A 26,340-nucleotide genomic window follows, 5' to 3' on the forward strand; every position below is an offset into this window, starting at 1 on the left:
AAGCCTAGTGGAGCCTAGTGGCCGTCTAAGCTCCAAGCAACAGCCTAGTGGACCAAACTCTCACAAGTCACTCAGGTCGGGCTTGGAGAGTAGAAGTACTCCCTGAACCCCACCAAGCAGGTATCAAGCAGGTGTCTGACCCTTCAGACGAGTGGGGTCGATTTTGGTGGACAATCAGAATTGTTAAAGATTAGATTATTGCACACAAAGTGGTTGCTCACTCGACAAATGCGTAATTTTGGTGAACGAGAAATATGAACAAGACACAATCAAGGTCGACGGTCGATCTCGTACTGGCGGTCGAAGGTGCCTGTGGAAATTACTGTGTATGATGGAGAAATGGAATATTGGGAATCACGATTGAAATTGTTCCGGCGGGTCGAATGGAACGACTACTGCATATTTGATCACCAAATTCCCTGAATATATGCGACGCGAAAGTTTACATCAGGTTAAATCCAGGAATTCCGGATCAATTATGGAAAGGTGTGCAAACTGGATTATGTGGAGGAGATGTGGAGAATAGGCAGGAGGTAATAACGAAAGGGGGAGAGACCTGTGTAAGGGGGGGGGGAGGGGGGTCATGAAGATAATAGGTCCAGCGTGAGTCTCTGAGCGAGGGAAAGGGGAGGAGAGGGGGACGTGGGGTTAGTTCTAGAAGGGGTACTGGAAGGGGGGATTGGGGGGTTGAGGGTGTTGGGGTTGTGACATGCTAGCCAAGCTTAAGCCAGTAAGATTAATAATCCACAGGCCTGTTGTGGCTGGGTGTGTGTGTGCTGGTACGGTGTGGTTTTGGGGCCCATTATGGGGAGTCTTTTGTTGTAGTTTTGTGGTGGGCAGCAGTTGTTGTGGCTGCCCTGTTCCGTTGGTATTGTTGTATTGTACTTAACTCTTACGTAACCAGTTCATCTTCGAACAATCTTTTCTTTGCTTGATTTTATTAAACAGTTTACAAGCTTGGGAATTTCACAACCCCTGGTTGTTATTGTTATGAACAACCTTGTGGTGCTTCGAAGCTCATCAACTGTTTAATATATGTAAACAAGGCTGTCATGATTGTTCAATGGCGGCTATGGACACTCGTGGCGCAGGCGCGTGTGTACGTGCCTCTCTCTCAGCTTGGTAGAGTTGATCTTCAGCTCCTGGACCTTTCGTAAGTAGATTCGTAAATTGGGTGATGTATCCTGGCGCCAGATGTATGTTGGTTTACAGGTTGGCGCTGTGGCTCTGATGATATGGTGAAGCTGTGTGTATTTTGTGGCACTGTGCATCGGTCGTGCGTGGCGTATTATCGCATTTTTTACCCAACCACTTGGGCTGGACGGTAGAGCGACGGTCTCGCTTCCTGCAGGTCGGCGTTCAATCCCCGACCGTCCACATGTGGTTGGGCACCATTCCTTTCCCCCCGTCCCATCATCAAGTCCTTATCTTGACATCTTATCAAGTGCTATATAGTCGTAATGGCTTGGCACTCTTCCGCTGATAATTCCCTCCCTCCCTCTCCTCATATACAGTGTTGTTGTTTTGGGATACATTATAGGATACAGCTGGGGATACATTAACTTGGTGATCATGGCTGTTATTGCTCGCGCCCGCGGCCATGAGTTAAAATTAGCTCTCAAAATTGACTTCGCGGAACCTGCCTGTTAGATTGACTACACGGATTAGGTACATGTCTTAGGTAGCTCAGTCTTCCTTGAAGATTAGGTGATCTCTTCTCACCTGTGTCTCCTTGTTGGTGTAGTTCCTGCAGGAGGGGCCGGCTGAGTATGTCAGCTTACGTGCCGCCCCAAACAGCCTTCTTGATCAAGTAATCACTCGCATGACAAGCCTGCAGACCATGGCCAGGCTTGCACATGTCTCTCCATAACTTTTCTGTTATGCACTGGTATTTTGGAAGGTCAGCTGCATTCATGGACATTGCGCTTCGTCGATGTTTATACCGTTAGTGTCCTCCATTTCTTGTGTCCCGTTGGTGTTTTTGGTGATACATTCGCCGTTAGTTTCCCTGTTTCCTGTAGGCGTGTCCGGGAAGCTTGTCTGTCTGTCTTCCTTGTCTTGGTGACTGGATGACAGGGGTATTCACCTCTCCCTCATTTCCCCCTCTCCCTCATACCCCCTCTCCCTCATACCTCCTCCCCCCCTCATCCCCCCTGCCCCTGGAGCCCTTGAGCGTGCGTCACTACCGATTTTCTTGTTATCACTAATGTATTTTTTACGTCGTGACAACACGTGTTGAGATAAAAGTAACTTGGAGGCAGGAAAAGGCAATGTAAAGGACCTGGGTGTACTCATGTCGGAAGACCTTACCTTTAAAGAACACAATAAAGTAGCCGTCACAACTGCAAGAAAAATGACAGGTTGGATAACAAGAACTTTTCACACTAGAGATGCTATACCGATGATGATACTTTTCAAAACGCTTGTGCTCTCTAGAGTGGAGTACTGCTGCACAATGACAGCCCCTTTCAAAGCTGGAGAAATTGCTGACCTGGAGAGCGTGCAGAGATCCTTTACTGCTAGAATCCACTCAGTAAAACATCTAAATTACTGGGACCGACTAAAGAGCCTAAATCTGTACTCCCTTGAGCGCAGGCGGGAGAGATACATAATAATTTACACGTGGAAAATAATTGAGGGGCTGGTTCCAAACCTGCACACAGAAATAACACCACATGAGACCAGAAGACATGGCAGGATGTGCAGAATACCCCCGTTGAAAAGCAGAGGTGCAACAGGTACTCTGAGAGAGAACTCTATCAACATCAGAGGCCCGAGACTGTTCAACACGCTTCCACTACACATAAGGGGCATAACTGGCAAACCCCTCACAGTGTTCAAGAGAGAACTGGATAAGCACCTCCAAAGGATACCTGATCAACCAGGCTGTGACTCATACGTCAGGCTGCGAGCAGCCGCGTCTAACAGCCTGGTTGATCAGTCCAGCAACCAGGAGGCCTGGTCGACGACCGGGCCGCGGGGACACTAAGCCCCGGAAGCACCTCAAGGTAGCCTCAAGGTAAGGTAGGACAAGCGTTGCTGGGGAGGGTGTAGGGAGACGTCCCTCCCGGATAACGGACCTGCAGTACAGTCCGTTATTAGGCGCTCAACCGGCCGAAATACGATGTACTATATGTAAACCATAGTACTCCCAAGAGTACCCATTTTCTTTGCGTAAGTCGTCGGTTAGGTTAGGTTCAGGGAATTTAATACATCATTTTCCGTTCGTTGTAACAACAAGACCTAAAATCTCATTATGTGGTTGTGCGCCTAATATATAATATTAGTATATGTAATATAATGTAACCATATTACCATATGGTATAATACTATACCATATGTTGCGAGGCAGACAAAAATGTGTGATGGTTAGCATGGTCAATAAATGGACACGTCAGCCATAGAAAACATTATGTTTAATAATCATAACCGAGGTAGGCCTCATAAATTTAGGCCTACTTGGAGGTGGTGTGTAAGATGAGTGACCACGCGACTCGGCCTCCGATGAGGTCTTCATCAAATAGGCAAAATTGTTAATCAATTTTGTCAAGAAAATTCACCAAATCCACCCGGTACTTAGGTCATTTGTGTATGGGGATGGGGGCAGTCAATGATATCAAGAAAGAAATTAATTAACTGTTAAGAACACAGTTCGATTCTGTTTTAGCGAGTCCCAACCGTACTCAAGAGGAGTTATTTTTCTTTCCCCTGAGGGGCGAGTTTATTGGACAGCGCCACTCGTCCTGTGAGTGGACACACCGCCATAGCAGCATGTACAACACCCCCCCAATAGGAAGAAACCCCGATGGGTTGTTCATCCGGTCACTTGTACCCCCGACACAGTCGAATGTGGCACCAACCTCGACTCTCTCACCTGGAAAGTAGTGTGGAGGAGAGTAGAGGAAGGCCTCACTCACCGGGAAGTTAGTGTGGAAGAGTAGAGCTTCCCAATAATCTTCTCCCTGGAAAGTGACAAGTCATAATAACCCTGAACTGAGGCACTTTCCACAGGTTAATTCACTGTAGCTTTCCCTCGTGCCTACGTGCACCCTCTCCTCCTCCTCCCCCCCTACGTGCACCTCCGCCTCCTCCCTCCCTTTTCCCCTTCTCTCTCTGTGGATGAACAAGGAAGAGCGGGAAGCAACACGATACCTGTTCATCTTAATTTGATGATTGTGACTTAGGTTATATATTAAGTAGTTTACGAGCTTTGGAGGTTGTTATAGACAACCTCGTAGCTCTTCGGAGCTAATAAACTGTTGTTTAATGAATGCAAACTTATCCTCCATGATTGACGGCTAATTTACGTTTCGGATGTTTAGTCCCATTGGCCGCATAATACCAAAGACCAACGTCAATTCTGATTGAACGCCGAACCAATGTCACTCTTGGATATTCTGGCACTGGCGTGATGGTGGTAGTGCACTGGTGGCTGCGGTTACATGTGGTGGCGGCGGCGGTCCTCTGGGTGGTAGAAAGCTGGTGAACAGGAAACCGGCTGACGGAGAGGGCTGGCCTGCCGGTCTCTGCTCATCGTGAGTTTCCGTTATCCCTTGGTCACCATGTGGTGTCGTGATCATCTCTGGTTACTGCTCCTTCTGTTGCGTCTACCACCGCTCCTCCTGTTGCGTCTACCACCGCTCCTCCTGTTGCGTCTACCACCGCTCCTCCTGTTGCGTCTACCACCGCTCCTACTGCTGCTTGTACTACTGTTGCTACTTCTGCCACAAATGATTAAACTACTCTACTGCTTCTCCACCTCATAGAGCGTTTCCGACGACCCGGAAGGCAGTCGTTTGTGGCGTCCTTCTTTCGAACGACACATAAGGGACAGGTTAAGTGTGCTAAACCCTGCATTGAGGGTCGTATCGCTATCCACTTCGGTTTGATTAATTAGGTTAGGGAGTTGAGCTTAATTGGTACTCCTTCCTGACGCTAGACGCATATATAGTGTACCCCGCTTGGCCAGGAGACCTGGTTGATACCTGGTTGATGGGGTTCTGAAAGTTCTTCTACTCGCAAGCCAGGCTCGAGGCCAGGTTTGACTTGTGAGAGTTTGGTCCACTTGGCTGTTACTTGGAGCCGGCCCGCAGGCCCACATATCCACCAGAGCTCTGGAGTCCATGAACTCTTGTTGCCAGAGTTCAGAAATATTGTATGGGAATACGTACTAGCTCGTAGTGTTGTGGTTTTTTAATATGACAGTGTTGGGGAGCGAGGAAGGAAGGGCTTGTAGCGTGGTTAGTGTGCGAGCAGTTCTGTTGCCTGCCAGCCTTCAACTACTAAATAATTGCCGCGAGCTGCCTGTTCAATTACCTCCATAACTGTTAATGGTCAGCTGAAACTTCGTTTCAAATATTTACACATAAGATATTACGTTCATTCCTGTAAATTTCACAGAAATCCAGTGTGTTGTATGAGATTTAACCCCAATATGTCAACAATGCATGTAACAATACTATCCCCTTGAAAAAAACCTATTATTATTATTATTATTATTATTATTATTATTAACATCTTTATTGACAAAATTAATTACAATTTTGCCTAATCTGAGGATTCTTATTAATCAGAATCTTAAGTCTTAAAGATTAAAACTTATTAAGTCTTAATCTTATTAAGTCTTATTAAAGTGAAGGTAATGTTGGTATTCACTGTCACGCAGGACAGAGGGTCATACACAACCCTGGTCGAGTTTGTTGTTGGTGGAGGCAGCCAGCATGCCATGTGTATTGTAAGATGCTGGGGGGGGAGGGGAGGGTTAGACCAGGAAACGTTCCATCTCGTGCCGTGATCCATCTGGCTGTGTCCTGAGAGCTATTTACTGGCTCTCCCTCCCAGATACAATCTTATCCAGACGGTAACTTGTGACGGTCGTAAAGATCCAGGTAACTCCTCCTCCCTATGTCTTCAGATGTCTTAATTAAGATGTCTGCTGATTGATGTAGATGACGAGGGAGATGGAACGATAATTCTATCATTATATATATTGTGTGTGTGTGTGTGTGTGTGTGTGTGTGTGTGTGTGTGTGTGTGTGTGTGTGTGTGTGTGTGTGTGTGTGTGTCCTTACACGTGATGAGTTGCTGGGGCCAGATTCACGAAGCAGTTAGGTAAGTACTTACGAACGTGTACATCTTTCCTCAATCTTTGACAGCTTTGCTTACATTTATTAAACAGTTTACAAGCATGAAAACTTCCCAATCAACTGTTGTTGTTGTTGTTATAAACAGCCTCCTGGTGCTTCGGAGCTTATTAACCGCTTTACAATTGTAAACAAAGCCGCCAAAGATTGCAGAAAGATATACACTTTCGTAAGTATTCATGAATCTGGCCTCTGGCTCACGTCAGTAAGATGTCTGCCCTAGTCACCCTTGCCCATCGGTAAGGTACGTCTCACCTCAGTGAGAAGCCCCCCCCCCCCCAATTCAGTAAGCTAGGAATCCTCGTCCTCAGTAAGTTAGTCGCCAGCTGAGCAAAATAGACCTCCTCCACTTGAGAAAGTTTAGGCCCCACCTCTCCTCTCAGGCTCATGATGAGATGACGGTATCTGACTAGATGTTATCTAAGCTGGTGTCTTCAGTCATCACATCCGGGGGATACGTCATGGCTTACGGTCCCCGTCAGACCTGGCTGTGGTGTGTGTCTGTCTCTCTGTCTGTCTGTGCCTGTCTGTCTGTCTGTGTCTGTCTCTCTGTCTGTCTGTGTCTGTCTGTCTGTCTGTCTGTCTGTCTGTCTGTCTGTCTGTCTGTCTGTCTGTCTGTCTGTCTGTCTGTCTGTCTGTCTGTGTCTGTCTGTCTCTCTCTCCCCCCAATTAGACATACTCCAAATTAGGAAAAAAACAGCTTAATAAGATAATTCACCGTCTTGCCGAGAAAGAGAGAGCGACTCACTTGAAAATCGCTCCTGTTATTTTGGTAATGATGTGTAATTATGACATCACGATAATTAGTATTAGATGTGACGACCTAATTGTCACCTGGAAGTTCTTTTCTTATTGCCGCTAATGAGGGTGATTGCCTGTACCTAGTTTGGCATTGCGGCGTGAGGCCGTGGTAGTGTGTGTCTTGAGAGGTTGATAGAGCGAATGTGAGTGAGAGCCGGTGGTCCTACAAGGCTGTCTGAACCAATTCAATAGATTTACTCTCGTAGCTTGTAAGCAATCAGTGTGTTACTTGGTTGATAAGGTGGGGTCCCTCGATTGTTTCAAGCGCGGGTTGGACATGTATATGAATGGGATTGGGTGGTTATAGATAGGAGCTGCCTCGTATGGGCCAATAGGCCTTCTGCAGTTACCTTTGTTCTTATGATACCTGGTTGATGGGGTTCTGGGATTTCTTCTACTCCCCAAGCCCGCCCCGAGGCCAGGCTTGACTTGTGAGAGTTTGGTCCACCAGGCTGTTGTACCCAGTATTTGTCGCAGCCACGCTTGTGAAGATAGTGGTGATGGTGGTCTTAGCTATAGTGATAGGCTGTCCTTAACCTTGTGCATGGTGATAGGTGGCCTTAACCTTGTCCATGGTGATAGGTGGCCTTAACCTTGGTCCAAGGTGATTGATGGTGACAGGTAGAACCGGCACCAGGTGGCTGGACACTGTTGGTAGCAACGGTACCCCAGCCAACATTGATTACCACCTCTCCTCCATCCTCTGTTCCCGAGAGGTATGTCACCAAATTGACTTATTTGTCCCGTCAGCCGGTTTAGTGAACTGGAGAGGGTCGGTGTTTGGTGTGGTGGAGCAGGTGTGTGTGGGTGTTAGGTGTGGTGGAGCAGGTGTGTATGGGGGTGTTTGGTGTGGTAGAGCAGGTGTATGTGGGTGTTAGGTGTGGTGGTCCAGGTGTATGTAGGTGTTAGGTCTGGTGGACCAGGTGTGTGGGTGTACGTAAGGCACGCCAGGTGGTCGATGTGGTTGTGTTGGCAGAGATAATTAGGTGGTGGCCCTTCCGGCGTGGAGAGTGGTCAGGTTCCAACCAGATGGCCTCATAATTAGGCCTTCCAAGATGGCCGTCTCCTTGAATAGATCTGCAGTGGTTCTTGGCCTCCATCATGGCTCCCAAGTTGTCTTGGTTTATGGTGTGGTAATTCTCGAAACATACATCTTGAAATATTTTTAGAGGCTAGACAAAACTTGCCTGTTCCGACCGGGAGGGCGTAGAGAGAGAGAGAGAGAGAGAGAAAGAGAGAGAGAGAGAGAGAGAGAGGGAGAGGGAGGGAAGGGGGGTATAAGGCTTGAGAGTATAGGGGCAAGTGTTCAACTTACGGGTTATTCATGCCCGTGCCACCTGTTGGGGTGCCTTAATCTTCTTCAATCATCGGCAGGTGTTGCGTATGATACCTTACCTGGCCCTGGGTAGCCTGGTAAGGCTTGCGTGCGTCATCATACCCTCACACACACACACACACGCACGCACGCACCTGTTAAGACAGGTTTCACGCTGATAATCACTTCTTCACACCTGTTGGTTCCCTGCTTGTTATAATAACCAGTGTTCGATGTAGGAAACTCTGTGGAACTGTGTGTGTGTTTCTCTCGTGCGTTCCAGAGACAGCCAGACACAGTCACCTGTATCCCTGCCGGCGTCAATCCCCCCCACCCCACCACCCTTCTCTCTAACTTTCACACCAACCCTGCTCCGCCTTCACTACCTTCATGGGGGCCCGCGATTCCACTATTATGAGGCTAACCCACCCACTCTCTCTCCACTGGCTTATATAACAGCGCTTGTCTGACAGTCACTACCCAACAGCGCTTATCTAACAGTTATTTCTAACTCTTTATGTACCTGATGCTGTTTTTTAAATTTTCCTGATATGAGACTGATTTGTTGGACATGTATATGAGTGGGATTGGGGGGTTATAAATAGGAGCTGCCTCGTATGGGCCAATAGGCCTTCTGCAGTTACCTTTGTTCTTATCTTGAGGTTATCTTGAGATGATTTCGGGGCTTTAGTGTCCCCGCGGCCCGGTCCTCGACCAGGCCTCCACCCCCAGGAAGCAGCCCGTGACAGCTGACTAACTCCCAGGTACCTATTTACTGCTAGGTAACAGGGGCATTTAGGGTGAAAGAAACTTTGCCCATTTGTTTCTGTCTCGTGCGGGAATCGAACCCGCGCCACAGAATTACGAGTCCTGCGCGCTATCCACCAGGCTACGAGGCCACATAAGAGGCGAGGCCTCTTATGTGATATCTTTTCCGCATTGCTCTGTAAGTCGTGAAGTGATGCGGTTTCCACGACCTTTCTCAGTGCATCTCACTTGCTGACACGCTGTACAAGGGTCAAATGTTTCTGTGAAAGTCTTCGATTCGCTTGCGGTTTCCAGCTTCCATCTGTCATCTTTTGTCCCGCATTATCTCTCCACAAGACGCTGTCCTTGTTCTCTCATGTTTAAGACCCTCAATATTTTGTGTGTAGTGATCATGTGCTCATTCTCTTTAGGGGTTACCTGCTTGACGCGGTTCTGTGAGTTCTTCAACTCCCTAAGCCAGGCTCGAGGACAGGCTTGACTTGTGAGAGCTTGGTCCATCAGGCTGTTGCTTGGATCGAACCCGGGACCACAGGATCACAAGTCCAGTGTGTTGTCCGCTCGGCCGACCGGCTCCTTTCTATCTAGGAACCTGCTTCTACCTTCGCCTCCCTCCTCCTCCTTCGCGTCCTCCTCCTCCTGATATTCCAGGTTTCTTCCCCCCATCTGCATCATACTCACCGTGAAAGCGATGATGAAGGTAATCACAGTATTTTAATACAGGATGATGGTAATTGTTGAACACTCGCCTTTAATTAGGCGTGTAGAAGCACATCCACCCAGGTGTGTGTGTGAGTGTGTGTGTGTGTGTGTGTGTGTGTGTGTGTGTGTGTGTGTGTGTGTGTGTGTGTGTGAGTGTGAGTGTGAGTGTGAGTGTGAGTGTGAGTGTGTGTGTGTGTGTGTGTGTGTGTACTCACCTAGTTGTGTTTGCGGGGGTTGAGCTCTGGCTCTTTGGTCCCGCCTCTCAACCGTCAATCAACAGGTGTACAGATTCCTGAGCCTACTGGGCTCTATCATATCTACACTTGAAACTGTGTATGGAGTCAGCCTCCACCACATCACTTCCTAATGAGTGTGTGTGTGTGTGTGTGTGTGTGTGTGTGTGTGTGTGTGTACTAAAGAAAATTTGCCAGTCGAGCTTCGGCTTCTGACTCCCGACCCCCATGTTTCTTTCATAGTTTACCTACTTTATAACTATATATAACTAGCCTCGACTAGCATTTTCTCCTAAAAGTATCTTACACGTCTGGCTCAGGTCCCTCCACTCATTTCTTGAAGCGTCGTGAGGTTTTTTCTCCTCAGTCTGTTGCTTAATATTTCCGTGGCATGTTTTTAGACTTTAGATCAGATTTGTAGTGTTAATTAAACAAAAAGTAGTTTTTATGCTTCAGAAGGAAGGGGTAGCAGGTATCAAGCAGGGGTGGGGGTCCATTCTGGCGCTGCAAACTCTGGTACTGTTCTCACGTAGGTTATATATATGGGCTTCTAAGAGCATGCTGGTCGAGATTCCTGATGGCTGCCCGTAATAATTGTCCAGCTCCGTGTCCTTTGGACTTGTGCGCGTGTGTTTACCGTTATGGAGGACGTGAAGATGACGGATGTGGCTATTGCGCACCGGATCTACAGTACTGGTAGCGCGCGCATGCTCTACTCCCTGTCGTCGCTACTACCACTACCACCAATACCTCCACTACCACCACTACCATTATTACCTTCGCCGCAAACTGTTGTGAGAACAGTCATGGTGACACACAGTTTATGACAGAGACTCACCTGTCGGAAGCTATAAGTGGTCCAGCGCGAGGGACTCCTGATTGACTACTGCTGTCTCGGACCAGTGTACATTGATTGATGGAGTGTAAGCCACCCAAGAGGTGGCACGGGCATGAATAGCCCGTAAGTAGTAGTGTAGCTTATTAAGGATTAATTGTGCCTTCTCCTCCCCGCCATACAGTTACTAATTACCCATGAACAAATCCACAAGAGCCGTGACGAGGATTCGAACCTACGTCCGAGAGCATGCCAGACGCTGCTATTAATCACCCATGCCTGATCGTCTGACAAATTGCTGCTATGTGTTCACTTCAGTTACACATGTTTGTCATAGCAATGATCACTTATTCAACCGCCACCATATATATATATATATATATATATATATATATATATATATATATATATATATATATATATATATATACATATATATATATATATATGTATATATATATATATATATATATATATATATATATATATATATATATATATATATAAAATGGGATGTAGGCATTAAAAATGGAAACACTCCTTATCTTTCTCTTTTATGTCTTCCTCTTTATATTTCCCCACTCCTCTCCCTCCCTGCAGAGGTCACGACCTCTCCGTAGGATGCAGTCGCACCTCCAAAGATCTCCAGTATCAGCTAATGATACTGGAAATGGCTCCAAAGGGCCACCACCACTTACGGGTTATTCATGCCCGTGCCACCTTTTGGGTGGCTTAATCTTCATCACTCCCTCCCTGCACTGTCCTTCCCTCCACTGGGCGCACATGTGCAGTTTAATCCGTAAGTCATTCTTATATTGTCCATTGAGCATGTCCGGGCGAGTGCTCTCGTGTCTGGCTGTCGCCTGCTTGTGTCAGTAACCCCTTCTCGTCTCTCATTTGCTTTGGCAACATCCACCCCTCTGCCCTTTCACATCCCTCTCTCTCTCTCTCTCTCTCTCTCTCCTCGTCTATCTTCCTATACTACTTTTCCACCATTTCTCCTTTAAACTTTCCTTCCTTTTGGGAGGGAAGGGGGCGGCATCGGTCAAAAGACCTACCGTAAACTGTCTTTAAGAGTAGAGAGAGTGATTCACATCGACCTGTACCATTGGAGACGTTGTGTACCGGTCGTCGACCTGTACCATTGGAGACGTTGTGTACCGGTCGTCGACCTGTACCATTGGAGACGTTGTGTACCGGTCGTCGACCTGTACCATTGGAGACGTTGTGTACCGGTCGTCGACCTGTACCATTGGAGACGTTGTGTACCGGTCGTCGACCTGTACCATTGGAGACGTTGTGTACCGGTCGTCGACCTGTACCATTGGAGACGTTGTGTACCGGTCGTCGACCTGTACCATTGGAGACGTTGTGTACCGGTCGTCGACCTGTACCATTGGAGACGTTGTGTACCGGTCGTCGACCTGTACCATTGGAGACGTGTACCGGTCGTCGACCTGTACCATTGGAGGCAGAATAGAACCAGTGGGGGATCTAGAGGTGCCATAGGCACAGAGAAGAAACACTGAATTAATATCAGTGGTCCACAGCCCGCAGCAAGTATAAGAAATATTTCCGGATCGAAAGTGGACTACTTTAAGGAAGAAAATGATACTGTTCTGCAAGAAGTACCTGACAAACCGGATTGTAGTGGCTGTGTGTGGACCTGCCGGGCGCACCAAGCAACCGTCTGGTGGACCAAGTTATCACACGTCAATCCTCCCACAGGCCAGGCCTGGGGAATAGAAGAACTCTCAGAACCCACTTCAGCTATGATTCAGGTCGACATCCTGAATCTTACCACTAGAGGCGTTGTGTCCTGGTCGTCGACCTGTACCGCTGGCGACATCTCCTGAACGGCGGACCTACACACACACCCGCACACGCACACACGCACACCATTTAGTGCACTCAAAATATAATTACAAAAACCGTCGAGTGTTTCTCGCGGCCGTATTTTCATGGAAGACTTTTTTTCTTGGACTTTTTCTCCCTGCCGGAGCGGAGCACGCGTCTGGTCGCCCTCGAAGTGCTGCTTTCTGGTCGTCAGTCGAATTGAAGGATTAAATGAATCACGTTGCCAATGCCATTCTGCGGTTGAGGAAAAGATTATTTTTTAATGGTGGCATTTGATGGCTGGAGAGAGATTGAGGAGGAAGAGGAAGGAAGGTGGATGAGAGAGAGATGATAGTTGCGGTCTCGTCTTCCGGTAGCAGTCATGAGAGGACATTTATAAAAGGCCTCTGGAGGGTAAGAATATCCGTTTCGTGGGGTGCTAACTATGTGAAGCTTGTGTAGTTGGATGTGCTTCCGGTGGGGTGCCATGTGGAGAGTGTCCTTGCTGTAAGGTGCCCTTACATTATGGTGCCATGTAGGGGGATGTTCTTTCAGTGGGGTGCCCCTCCGGTGAAGTTTCTATTCTGTAGGGTGCTAAATACTTCTCTTCGCTGTAGTTTAGCCTATTTCAAAAACTACAGCAACGTTGGTTCCCCAGACACACTGGCCATTTACTGTACCAGTGATTCAAAACTTAATTCTTGACTGAAAATTTCTCTAGTGTGCAACTCGTGTGTATGTTGGCATTTGTATTGGCTCTTATCGATGGACTGACTTGGCTCTTGGGCCCCACCTCCTCGCTGCTGGTTCTAGTTGCGTGTTAAATTTGTCTCGATAATATTAATTTGAGTTAATTCCTCAACTGGGCAACTATTTTCATTACATGCCAGTTGTTAAGCACTCTCACTGTTGATGATATCGACGAGTTGATCTGTCGCAGGCTAGAATTTTTATCGATAGTTATTTATCCTTTTAAACATAACTTGTGTCCACACGATCGATACCCGAGTTAGGTTCAGGGCCCCCTCCGTGTGTGTGTGTGTGTGTGTGTGTGTGTGTGTGTGTGTGTGTGTGTGTGTGTGTGTGTGTGTGTGTGTTATGTTTGGAAGCTGCTGGTGTGTGATGGGAGCAAGTTATGGTGTTTCCGCATCTCATTTTCTGTTGGCCTGTGTCATTATTTGGAAGAAAACAAATTGCAGATCATATTGTTTGTTGTCATGATGAGGGACAGACGGGAACATTATTCAGTTATTTGTCTGGCTGTCTGGCTGGCTGACTGTGGCTGTCTAGCTGGCTGGGTGGCTGGCTGGCTATCTGGCTGGCTGTGGCTGGTATTCCTGCCGTGCACTAGAAGAGGCTCTGGGCGACGTCTTAGGATATATGAGAACATCAACCTTAGGAGGACAGGTTGGTGGGCGGCGACGGTGGGTGACGAGGCGTGCTGTCACCCACCCCACCCATCCACCACTTTCACTCTCCCTTTTCCCCCAACCTTCCTCCCATCTTCCTTCCTCCTATCTTCCTTCCTCCTTCGTTCCCTCCCTCCCTCTGTCATTTTCTTCCTCCCTGCCGCCCTCCCTTGACAATCACAGGTCTTACAGGTCCGTCTTTGACAGTTGCTCGTTGTTGTTAAACGTGATTCAGTATTTCCCTCTGGTCACTGGTGTCGCTGCCAGCCACAACGTCCTTTACTGACACTATTTTAACTATCCGTCGTAGTTACGCAACTGCGTGTCAGTTTGGGTATGTGTTCACCTCCAGACAAGTTCAAGTATGTTTATTGAGACAAGAAAGAAATACATCTCAAAGGGATAGTCCACCTCCAGACAACCCTCTCTGACGGGCTGGGGTAGCGATTGTTGCCTCAGGTGCCCAGCAGGTGCCCAGCAGGTACCCAGCAGGTGCCCAGCAGGTGCCCAGCAGGTGCGGCTCAGGTGAAAGGTTGGTGGTGGGACTCTGAAGGTAGACGGTGGTGTGTGTGTGGGGGGGGGGATGTTCATAATACCAGGCTGAAGCTTCATGTATTTTTGTTTTGTTTATCTGGTCACTTGTGCTGGAAAATAGTCTCGCTATCTTTGGCTGTCTCTTGTCTCTTTCTGTGCTTGTGAAGTCTAAGTCACGCTTTTGCCATATCAGTAATGTGATGTAATAATTATTTACTAGTTATCTCATGCTGTTTGGATATTGGCTTGTGTGGCATACGCTGTTAGAATATATTATATATGTACTGTGTGGAGGCAGGTGTGGGCTGCACGTCCAGCCCCGGCAGTTCTCGCTGGACCTTTCACTCAGTCCTCATGCTAGCAGGCCCAGGACGCCTCTTACTTCTACCTTCTACTCTTCTCCCTCTTTACCCCCCCCCCCCTTCCACCTTCCCCCACCCCTCTTTCTCCTCCCCCCCCCTTCTTAGGCGGGTCGTACAAGAGTAGACGACTTCTGAATTATGTTAGCAATTTTATGTTTTCCCTCCGTGTAGCTCATATTAAGCCTTACACTATTGATAGTTCTTGGAACACTTCTGCAGGTATGTTCCAGGTATAGCCACCAGGCGGTTTACACTCCCCCTCCCTCCTCACCCCATTCTCTTCCCCCCTATCCCCCATTCTCTCCCTCTCTTCCCCCATTCTCTCCCCCTCTCACTTCAAATGTCCATAGTGACACTTGCTACATGTCCCACACACGGTAATCGTCCATTCCCGGTGCCTTTGCTCTTATCCCCCATGTTTTAGTGTGTTAAAGTTGCAGCCTTCTTCGTTATCTCCCGTGGTCTATGGTCTCCGTCTCTCCAACACAGTCCCAACAGGTTCAGCACACTTACCTATTCTCCCCCCTAATCTTGCTGTGTTGACAGTTGGGTCTAGAATCAGGCGTAAATGGACCTCAAATGACGTAGAGTAGAGTCGACTCTATTGCAGATAAGATTGTAAGCTGTCTTTTATCAGGTGGATAAATTTTCAACATTGGGTTCGGCTGTAGACTTCCCAGCTAGCTGTCGGTGGTGGATTTAACTGTGCCAAAGTGTGTTGCAACTGACGTTTACTGTCAGTTATCTTGAGATGATTTCGGGGCTTTTTAGTGTCCCCGCGGCCCGGTCTTCGACCAGCCCTCCACCCCCAGGAAGCAGCCCGTGACAGCTGACTAACACCTAGGTACCTATTTTACTGCTAGGTAACAGGGGCATAGGGTGAAAGAAACGCTGCCCATTGTTTCTCGCCGGCGCCTGGGATCGAACCCAGGACCACAGGATTATAAGCCCAGCGTGCTGTCCGCTCGGCCGACCTGCTACTGTCAGCAACACACTGTGTTGATACTGTTTTCTATCAGCTTGGTACTTCTTTGCATTTTTGTATTGCATCGTTCAGTTACCTCGTGTTTTCCACGTGTTACCTTACCTTACCTTGAGGTTCTTCCGGGGCTTAGCGTCCCCGCAGCCCGGTCGTCGACCAGGCCTCATGGTTGCTGGACTGGTCAACCAGGCTGTTGGACACGGCTGCTCGCAGCCTGACGTACGAATCACAGCCTGGTTGATCAGGTATCCTTTGGCTGTTCCTTCCTGCATCAGCAAGGTCTCGTGTCCTCCAGGAGAATGGCGAGTGCGTCAGCTTCAGCAGGTACTCGCCTAATGGTGCTTGCGGGGGTTGAGCTTTGGCTCTTTGGTCCCGCCTCTCGACTGTCAATCAACTGGTGTACAGATTCCTGAGCCTACTGGGCTCTATCATATCTACACTTGAAACTGTGTATGGAGTCAGCCTCCACCACATCACTTCCTAGTGCATTCCATTTATTAACTACTCTGACACTGAAAAAGTTCCTTCTAACGTCTCTGTGGCTCATCTGGGTACTAAGTTTCCACCTGTGTCCCCTTGTTCGTGTCCCACCCGTGCTGAAGAGTTTGTGTGTGCGTGCGTGCGTGCGTGTGTGTGTGTGTGCGTGTGTGTGTGTGTGTGTGTGTGTGTGTGTGTGTGTGTGTGTGTGTGTGTGTGTGTGTGTGTGTGTGTGTGTGTGTGTTTGTGTGTGTGTGTGTGTGTGTGTGTGTGTTTGTGTGTGTGTGTGTGTGTGTGTGTGTGTGTGTGTGTGTGTGTGTGTGTGTGTGTGTGTGTGCGTGCGTGCGTGTGTGTGTGTGCGTGTGTGTGTGTGTGTGTGTGTGTGTGTGTTTGTGTGTGTGTGTGTGTGTGTGTGTGTGTGTGTGTGTGTGTGTGTGTGTGTGTGTGTGTGTGTGTGTGTGTGTGTGTGTGTGTGTGTGTGTGTGTGTGTGTGTGTGCGCGTGCGTGTGTGTGTGTGTGTGTGTGTGTGTGTGTGTGTGTGTGTGTGTGTGTGTGTGTGTGTGTGTGTGTGTGTGTGTGTGTGTGTGCCGGGCGACGTGTTGGGGAGGGGGAAGGGGCTAGCGACCTTGCAGAGCCATCTGGTGGCACCCGAGGACGACTATTAAATACTAGTGTTGGGGGTGGGTGAAGGGGAGGTTATGATTGGGGCCCTCTTGTACCATCTTTGATATTGGGGTCACCTGGCCATCTTGGCGGCACCAGCCACTTGACCTCTGGCGACTGTTCTCGCTACCACCTCGCCTGGCCGCCTGCCACGCACAGCTCCAGCTGGCAGGTGGCGGCTGGCTGGCTGTTGCCGACTGTTTATATTGGATGGTTGTAGCTAATTATTGATGGTCTTGTGGAATATGTACTCGCCTAATTCACATAATTGTACTCGTCTAATTGTGCTTGCGGGGGTTGAGCTCTGGCTCTTTGGTCCCGCCTTGTCTCTGTCTGTCTCTGTCTCTCTGTCTGTCTCTCTGTCTCTGTGTCTCTGTCTCTGTCTCTCTCCTCCCACCCACCCATCAGCACCAAAGACGAACAACCACCAACCAAACAGGCCAGACATCGCACAAGGCCACCTACAAATGCAACAAGTATGCAACTGTGCAAAGGTCACAGTTTACTCAGTCACGATTGGTGCGGTGAAGGTATTGAGCACGTGGTAAGAGGGCTGGATGGTGGTGATGGTGAGAGGACTGGGTGGTGATAGTGAGATAAGAGGTGTAAGAAACAAAGGAGAGAGCTTGGATATAGGAAAATTAATAGTGAAGGAGAGATGAATGGACCAGTGAAGGTGAAGAAAGACAATAGCATCGTGACTTCAATAAATACCATTGGATAGTAAACAATTGGGACTGGACTCTACAGCAAATGGAATTGTATATATAAACGAAAATGGAATTAGATAACAAAGCAATTTGATTTGGGTAGTGAAGAAAATGGGAACTGGTAATCGTACATGAGCAGTGAAAGTGAAACTGTAGGTGGGGGAAGGGGGGGGGATTGTGAGAGGGGGGAGGGGGGATTGGGAGGGGGGGGAGGGGGGATTGTGAGGGGGAAGGGAGTCTTTTTAGTTAACGTAGAAAGTGAGTGAAATGCAGGATGGGAGTTGAAATCGTGATGAAAGGTTATTAGAACTGCAAATTGGATTTCCGGATGTTTCCGGAAACATCCGCCAGTAGCGTCGCCCGGGATGCTTCAGGTGTGGTATTGGGCTGCTAGTAGCATCCACCAGATGCTTCAGGTGTGGTACTGGGCTGCTAGTAGCATCTACCATAAAACACCAGTGCCGTAACAAGCCCGACATGCTAGTGCAGCCCCCCCCCCCCCTTGGCCATGCTAGTGCAGGCCCCCCCTTGGCCATGCTAGTGCAAGCCCCCCCTTGGCCATGCTAGTGCAAGCCCCCCCCTTGGCCATGCTAGTGCAGGTCCCCCCTTGGCCATGCTAGTGCAGGCCCCCCTGGCCAGGCTAGTGCAGGGCCCCCCTTGGCCAGGCTAGTGCGCCAGAACGAACCGTTAAAGTCGACTGTGGTTTGGCGAAGTGACGCCAGTTGGCGTAGCCGGCGTATGAGCTCCGGCCAAACACGCCGGAGATCGATATGCACGCCACGCGGATATGGATAGGGGGCGAGGACAGTCTGGTATGGGGATGGATAGGGAGGTACTCAGAGGGGTGTGTGAGGGGTAACTGGGTCATGGGAGGGTGTGAAGGGGGAGACGCAGATACGCACTTCCGCTTCGAAAATAATACGCGGCACTCTCGCGTCGCGTACTGGGAAAAGAGGTACTGTGTATACGCGCGCTACTTTGTTGCCTAGTCGGTGACGAGTGTGTGTAGTGTCGGTGGGGTCGGTAGCTTGGCTCCGAGGGGTGCCAACTGGTGCCTCAACACCATCTTCAGGTCGTTGACGCTGCCAACTGGCACTAGAACACATACACCAACTGTCTCTATAGCGTCCTCTCTCACCCCCGGTTTAGTTCCAAGTACTGACAACCCTCCCTTTCCTCCGGGTTGGTGCCAGGTATGTGAGCCCGGAGGCGGGTGCCAGGTATGTGAGCCCGGAGGCGGGTGCCAGGTATGTGAGCCCGGAGGCGGGTGCCAGGTATGTGAGCCCGGAGGCGGGTGCCAGGTATGTGAGTCCGGAGGCGGGTGCCAGGTATGTGAGTGTTAAGGCGCCCGACAACAGCCACGTGTTATCTTTGTTGTATGAGCATGTTTTGGCCTGACCCAGTTCCTTTGTGAGGCGTCCTCGTAATCACCTAGTTGTGCTTGTGGGAGTTGAGCTCTGGCTCTTTGGTCCCGCCCTCTGAACTGTCAATCAACTGATATGCAGGTTCCTTAGCCTCATATCTACGCTTAAAACTGTGTATGGAGTCTGCCTCCACTACATCACTTCCTAGTGCATTCCATTTGTCAACTACTGACACGAAAAATAATTCTAATGTCTCATCTGAGTACACAATTTCCACCCGTGTCCCCTAGTGCGTGTGATCGTTGAGTTAAATAGTCTGTCTTTATCTACCCTATCAATTCTTTTGAGAATCTTGTAAGTGGTGATCATGTCCCCTCTAACTCTTCTGTTTTCCAGTGACGTGAGGTTTAATTCCCGTAGTCTCGCCTTGTAGTTCATACACCTCAGTTCGGGAACTAGTCTGGTGGCAAACCTTTGAACCTTTTCCAGTCTAGTCTTATGCTTGACTAGATATGGACTCCATGCTGGAGCCGCATACTCCTGGATTGGTCTGACATAGGTGGTATACAAAGTTCTGAATGATTCCTTACACAAGTGTGTGAGTGTGGGTGGGTGGATGGTGCCTATTTCTGTTTGAGAAAGTCGAGTTTTAGCTCTCTAGGCCCCCTCCCCCTCTTAGCTTTCATCCACCTGGTGCAGCGACTCTACACACTTTTGTACATTGTCATAGATGCTACTGAAGCTGTGACTGAATGTCCTTCATCACCTCCTGACCAATCACAGTTCACTTGCTCATTACTTGTACACTGAAGAAGTATTTCTTGTTGCTACTCATCCATGTTTTCAGTTCTTACCCTTGATAAACTACACAGTCCATATTCGCCCTGTTTCTATTTTTGCGTATTTTTGTATGTTGTGATGAAGTCCCTTTTAATTCTTTTCTTGTGGTGAATGGACAGGTTTCCTTAACATTGTCCTCGTGTCCCAATCCTCTTATTTCTGCTCTTTGTCTTGTGCTAATCTTTGTAAGTTTTCCTGTTTTACGAGGCAAGGACTGTTATTGTCACGTGCTCTAGCACGCCAATAGGTCTCGTATAGGTGCTGTAAAACGTTTTAAATGCTTTTAATCTGTATTTAGATTTCTGAAAGCTGGTTTTATTTGCCAAGTTTGCGTATGCCGGCAAAGTTTCCCTGTGTGTGTGCCTCTGGAGGCTGGAGCGTTTCCAGCCAAAAAGCTGTCTCGCTCAAAACTTCCCCCATCCTGCAGTATTTAGCAACCATCCTGGTTCCCCCTCACCAGCTTCGCGTCATATGCGTGTGTGCGCGGGATTGAATGGAGGAAAACGGGTTGGCGTGCGTGAGAGCTTCAGTATGTTGTGTGTGTGTGTGTTGGTGAGGAAGGGCGGCACCTGACACCACGCTCCGCGTCTTCTCTTGACCTCTCCTCCGGGGCGCCTCTCCTCGCGAAATATTCAGTGTTGTTCTATCCCACAAGTGCTGTAACTCCGGTGAACATTAAAGGGTGGCTGGGGGAAATGAAGTGGGAAAGGAGAACGTAAAGAGCCTCTTCGAGGGTGGTCAGTAGAAGACTTGTGCACAGCGGGAACATGAGTCGGTGTGGGTGCAGAGTGACATGTTCGCGTACAGTGGGGCACCTTCATGACAGGAAGGTGTAACAGGCATGGATAGAGGTGGTACTACCCGACGCAGGTACTCTACTTAGTGAAGTAGACAGCTGTAAGTTTGTGATTGACTGTACCTCAGTAAAGTTGTGCTAAGTCCACCTCCAGGCCTTCCTTCACTCACGATTCAAGACACTTTACCAACCACTTCTTTAATCTTAAGGTGCTAGTGGCAGCCTGCGAAGTCACCAGCACACTCCCACTCGCCAGAATAAGGAGATTCCGCTGCCTCCAGTGACACTTAAGGGTGTCAGTAGCAACTTGAAGGTGCGACTTCGGATCCGAGGACCTCCTCCTTCATAGCCTTCCCTCTTTACCTTCGACACAGTAATAGGTGTAAGAGCCTTGACCGACGTGGGGGGAAAGAGGAGTTTTTAGTCATATTGAAGTGTTGTGATGGAAGGAATATGGACTTGGTTATAGGGCCATTGGCCAGGGTGGTGGCGATCGCGATTCAGGGTGGTGGCGATTGAGGGTGGAGTGTGGGCGGCGGCGGGTGCCCCGAGTGATGCAGGCCAGTGGTGGTGGTTGGTGGCTGCTCCTTCTATCTACTCCATCACCAGCGCCCCCTCTTCCCCCTTCTCCTACCCCACCACTGCCGCCGCCGCCGCCACCATCATCTCCAAGCCACGCCCACCGCACCGTGTGCCGCCCCTCACGCCCACGCGCCGCCCCTGGGTGAGCCAGAGGTCATGCCGCCACCACCGGAGCACTGAGGACATGGTGGTGGTCGGGGAGGGTCGGCGGGTGAGGACGTGCTGTAAACACAAGCTGCTACCCACGCGTCCGCGTGCCTGGAGGCTCAGGCACTCTGAGTTCGACAGAATAGGTAATTTACAGTTGCTTGTCTTCTGCTTCCTTCATCTCTGCTTTCTTGTTGTCTTCTGCTTCCTTCATCTCTGCTTTCTTGTTGTCTTCTGCTTCCTTCATCTCTGCTTTCTTGTTGTCTTCTGCTTCCATTTCGTTTTCCTCTTAACTGCAGCTTTTTTTCTGTTTTGCTTTACCTGCTCCCCATTGCTTGGCTTATCTTTCAACCCTACGGCTTTTGTGATGCTTGTGTCTTCTTGTGCTTGATGTAGTATCTTCTGCTTGCTTCTGCTCTTGTTTGTGGCACTGAAGCTATGTTTTTGTGTCACTTGTTGTCACTTTACTTGATTAGTGTTCATTGCTGTGTTGTGCTCACTTAACATGTTCACTTGTGTTCACTGTTGCCTTGTTCAGTGTTGTGTGTGTTGTTTTATCATCTTATTCGAGAGAAACTTGTCTTCATTTAAATTAGTTGCTACATCACTTTTCGAAGTCAGCCAAGGAGTTTTGTTTGAACCAGCGCCAGGCAGCCGTATCCAGGACAACCAGCTCGACGTCAACTGGCCAGGTAAACCCATATCTCTCAAATCCACCAACGTTGAACTGTTGGATCCATGTTGGGTTTACATGTGTTTTCAGAGACGAGTTTACCTATTCATTTTCGTAAATGAATAGGGTGGGGGGGGGGGGTATCCATCATTCCGCTCTCATATCCCAACTGCTGTTCTGTCCTCGTGTTCCTGCTTCCCCCTGTCCTCGTGTTCCTGCTTCCCCCTGTCCTCGTGTTCCTGCTTCCCCCTGTCCTCGTGTTCCTGCTTCCCCCTGTCCTCGTGTTCCTGCTTCCCCCTGTCCTCGTGTTCCTGCTTCCCCCTGTCCTCGTGTTCCTGCCCCCTGTCCTCGTTGTTCCTGTCCTCGTTGTTCCTGTCCTCGCGTTCCTGTCCTCGTGTTCCTGCCTCCCCTGTCCTCGTGTTCCCTGCCTCCCCTGTCCTCGAAGATTTCTTTCAACAGTAAAAGTGCACACCATTAATATATGTAACTTCAAATAGTGTAAAAAATTGGCTTCGTGGACACAAACGCCTTGTAGTGTTAAATACGTCGCACCGGCTGAATAGAACAAGCAGAGTGCCTGGCGGTCGGTCAAGGACCTAGTTCTGTTTTTGTTAAATGGCATCAATCGTATCAAATGTAAAATGACATCAATCTGGAGTAGAAGACCTCCCAGAACCCCATCAAGCAGGTGCATTGTGCTGTACGCTATCTAACTTCTCCAATGGCATTAAGCTAGGAAGCTGAGGTACGCCACCACTTGAACAACAGACGGACTTGAACACCTTCGTTACTTGGTTTGATAAATGATTGACAAGCTGTAAAGTGATAAATATTAGTTACTAGAATTAAGAGGCATGAAACTGGATGAAGACAGCAAATGAACGCTAACGAGCACAGGAGACCAGGGAATGAGTGATGCCATGCCGGACTTTGGGAGCAGAGGAACTGCAGGATCCGGCTACAAATGCATCGACTAGAAGCCAAGCAAGAACTGTACTGAGGCTGTAAAGAGAAAAAGCCACTAGAGATTTAGACCTCTCGGGAGAGCGTTTAAGACGCTTTACCCTAGAGACGCGTACTATCTGACGAGGTAGTGTTGTGCACAAAGATGGTGACTATTTTATTGTTAGTCTGAGGCGAGATCCATCTCGGGTACACACGGGACAGGAGACAGGACTATTGAAATTATACCCTGTCCCCGCGTCTGGCTGGGAAGGGGGGTGGTGGGTGGTGTCTTGGGCCTGAGTGTGGCGGGGAGACGGACGGAGCGGAAGGATCATGCACAAGGGACCTCGGATGCAGCAGCCATTTGAGGTCATCGATTCCCCTCACACACAGTAGTGCTAGACGGCCCTGCCTCTCCACCTTGACCTACTTGATGGTGCAGTGTCCCTCCCAGAGTCCCTCCAGGTGGTGCAGTCTTGCCGCCTCCTGGTGCAGTGACCCTCCTTAAAATACTGTACTCTTAATGGTGTAAGGTCCTCCCATTCCTCCTAATGGTGTAGCATCCTCCTATTCCTCTTTCTGATCTTGTACCCTCTCTGGCGTAGTGTCCACTCCTCTTATGTTGACATACTGCTCTTCACTCTTTCCCTTCTGCTGTTCGTTTCACTAATATTCTGCTGGGTACCTCCTGAGCGACACATTGGTCCTCCAAACTCCAGTCAGTGACGCACAGTGTTGCTGAAACATTGCTTGGTGTCGAACTGGTAATTTTGGGATTCTTCGCGAGGATGGCAATGTTAGTCCCCAACTCCCTGAGCACCATCATCTCCACCAACATGTCGGTCAAACACGACTGGCTCATAGAGGGATATTTAGAAATAAAGGGAGTCCAGAGAACATATACGGCATACATAGACGCGATAAGGCATATAAATTATTGGGGTCGTCTCAAAGCTCTGCAAATGTACTCGCTAGAAAGACGACGGGAGAGATGTCAAATAATATACACGTGGAAAATACTGGAGGGCCAGGTCCCAGATCTGCACAGTAAAATAACAACATACTGGAGTGAACGATATGGAAGAAAATTCAGAATAGAACCAGTGGAGAGCAGGGGTGACATATGACAATCAGAGAACACTGTATAAACATCAGAGGTCGACGGTTCTTCAACACCCTCCCAGCGAGCATAAGAAATATTTCCGGAACAACCGTGGACATCTTCAAGAAAAAACTAGATAGTTTCCTCCAAGGAGTGCCTGACCAACCGGGCTGCGGTGGGTATGTGGGCCTGCGGGCCGCTGCAAACAACATCCTAGTGAACCAAACGCTCACAAGTCAAGCCTGGCCTCGGGGCGGACTTGGAGTAGAAGAACTCCCAGAACCCCATCAAGCAGGTATCAAGCAGGTATCATAGATATCCATCCGTAAGGAAGATACGCGTATTTCCCTCGTAATGTTGAGACGCATCAATAAATGAAACTACAAAAGGCCTATTAGCTCTCCCTGCTTCCTCACGCTCTCTCCCTCCTCCATCCTACTCTATCATCTTCACCCTCCATCACCCCCTTCCCGCTCACTTAAGAATTAGTGTGTGGCGGAGACATCTGTATTAGATTCATTACCAACCTGTTTCCTCTCTCCTCACTCCTCTTCCACCTTTTCGTACCTCTAAGGAGGCCTGGTCGAGGACCGGGCCGCGGGTACGCTAAGCCCCGAAATCATCTCAAGATAACCATCCCTCCAGAAGACGATAACCCCCTGGCGGTAGCGTAGGGGACTGCAGGTGTGGCCGCCTGGTGGGGCAGCTTTCCGGCCTTGTTCACCTGGTTTCCGTTCACGCCCGCGCCCACACACGGCGAGCAAGTCATTCAGGTCGCCCACTGCCTTCTTGGTAGGAACGCCTGACGCATTGGTAGGATTTGTGTTGGGTGTTGGGGGTTGGGGGATGTGTGGGTGTTGGAGATGGGGGGGTTGGGGGATGTGTGGGTATTGGGGAGATGGGGGGGGGAGGGGGATGATGTTTGTTGGGGGTGCTGAACATCACGTCCACCACCTTGGTTGTCGATCTTACTGGTGGGAAAAGATGGCCTCACTCCACCACCTAGGTCGTCCACTTACCTGGTGGGGGAAGACCTTCTACTCTCACCACGACCCCTGGTGGAGGTGGTCTTCCGCTATGGTATTAAGGCCTTAAGGGTCGTCTCCAGATAATAGCTAGTGTTGTGCCTCAACTTGTGTGTCGTTGACGCCGGTGAGATTAACTAACACTCCAGTGAGTTCTTGTTTATACAGGACTGGCTACTTGCTCCCCGAGGCGGTGGTGGTGAAGCGTGGTCTGTTTCTCAGGGTGGTGGGGGGTGGCGCTGGGGAATCCTGTGTAATGGCGGGGGGTAATGGTACCGGGGTACAGGTAGACGGGATGGGGGGAACTCTTCAAAGTGTTTACATCCATTGATAACAAGGGAGTGAGGTTCAGTTCTTCAGAGTGAGGGCGGTTATAGCCATGCTCTGTCTCCCAGCTTGCTGAAGTTAGTGCCTTGTGTTTTATGTCTCTTACAGTTCAAGTTCTTTGTCATACCAGAAACAGGATTCATCAAGCACCTAAGTGTCCGCTAACGAAACTTGTTCATCTTTCTTTGATCATTCAGGTTAAATATGTATTTATTAAACGGTTTTACGAGCTTGAAAAAGCTGCGAAGTAGTTTTCAACCCAGGAGTTATTATTGTTATAGACAGCCTCGCAGCGCTTCGGAGCTCCATAAACTGTTTCATAAACTACGCCGCCATGACTAAGGCGAGATGTATAGGTTTCGTAAGTGGGCACTAGATTAATCCTGGCTCTGTTAGCGAAGTTGGGAATGACGGTGGCTTCCACTTCTCTCAGAGCGTGCCACTTACTGACCGCCTGTTCTGGGTACGAGCATTTATTGAACTCAGTTGCGTTTCCATCTATCATAGATGTCTTCTTATCCCACTTTCTCTCATTGTAACGAGGCAGGACGGAAAGAGAGAGGAGGAACAATCGGCAAGGATGACAACTAGACGGTAGGGGATGATTGGATAGGGGTCCGTCTAATTACCACAAGCTACCACAAACTACACAAACTTCAGAAAGCTTCCTGGCAATACGTTAGTAATGAATAAATATGATATATTAAGTTAGGCTGACCTAACCTAACCTATCCTAACCTATCCTAACCTATTCTAACCTAACCTAACTTAA

The 26,340-nt window shown here is 49.0% G+C and overlaps 1 protein-coding gene across 5 annotated transcripts in view; it reads left to right on the plus strand.

Annotated features, from left to right (window-relative positions):
- LOC138368617 (katanin p80 WD40 repeat-containing subunit B1-like) overlaps positions 1-26,340 on the plus strand; it is a 119,022-nt gene that overhangs the window by 45,135 nt on the left and 47,547 nt on the right. Inside the window, exon 1 of one of the 5 annotated variants that reach the window (XM_069331211.1) lies at positions 21,403-21,642. The exons of the other annotated variants lie outside the window; for them this stretch is intronic. Within the exon in view, the coding sequence (XP_069187312.1) occupies positions 21,534-21,642 (109 nt within the window). The 5' untranslated portion in view covers positions 21,403-21,533. Of the gene's footprint in view, positions 1-21,402; positions 21,643-26,340 lie in introns of those variants that run through there. 5 annotated transcript variants of the gene reach the window in all.

This window comes from Procambarus clarkii, chromosome 25 (assembly GCF_040958095.1).
Source record: "Procambarus clarkii isolate CNS0578487 chromosome 25, FALCON_Pclarkii_2.0, whole genome shotgun sequence".
NCBI classification, from domain to species: domain Eukaryota; kingdom Metazoa; phylum Arthropoda; class Malacostraca; order Decapoda; family Cambaridae; genus Procambarus; species Procambarus clarkii.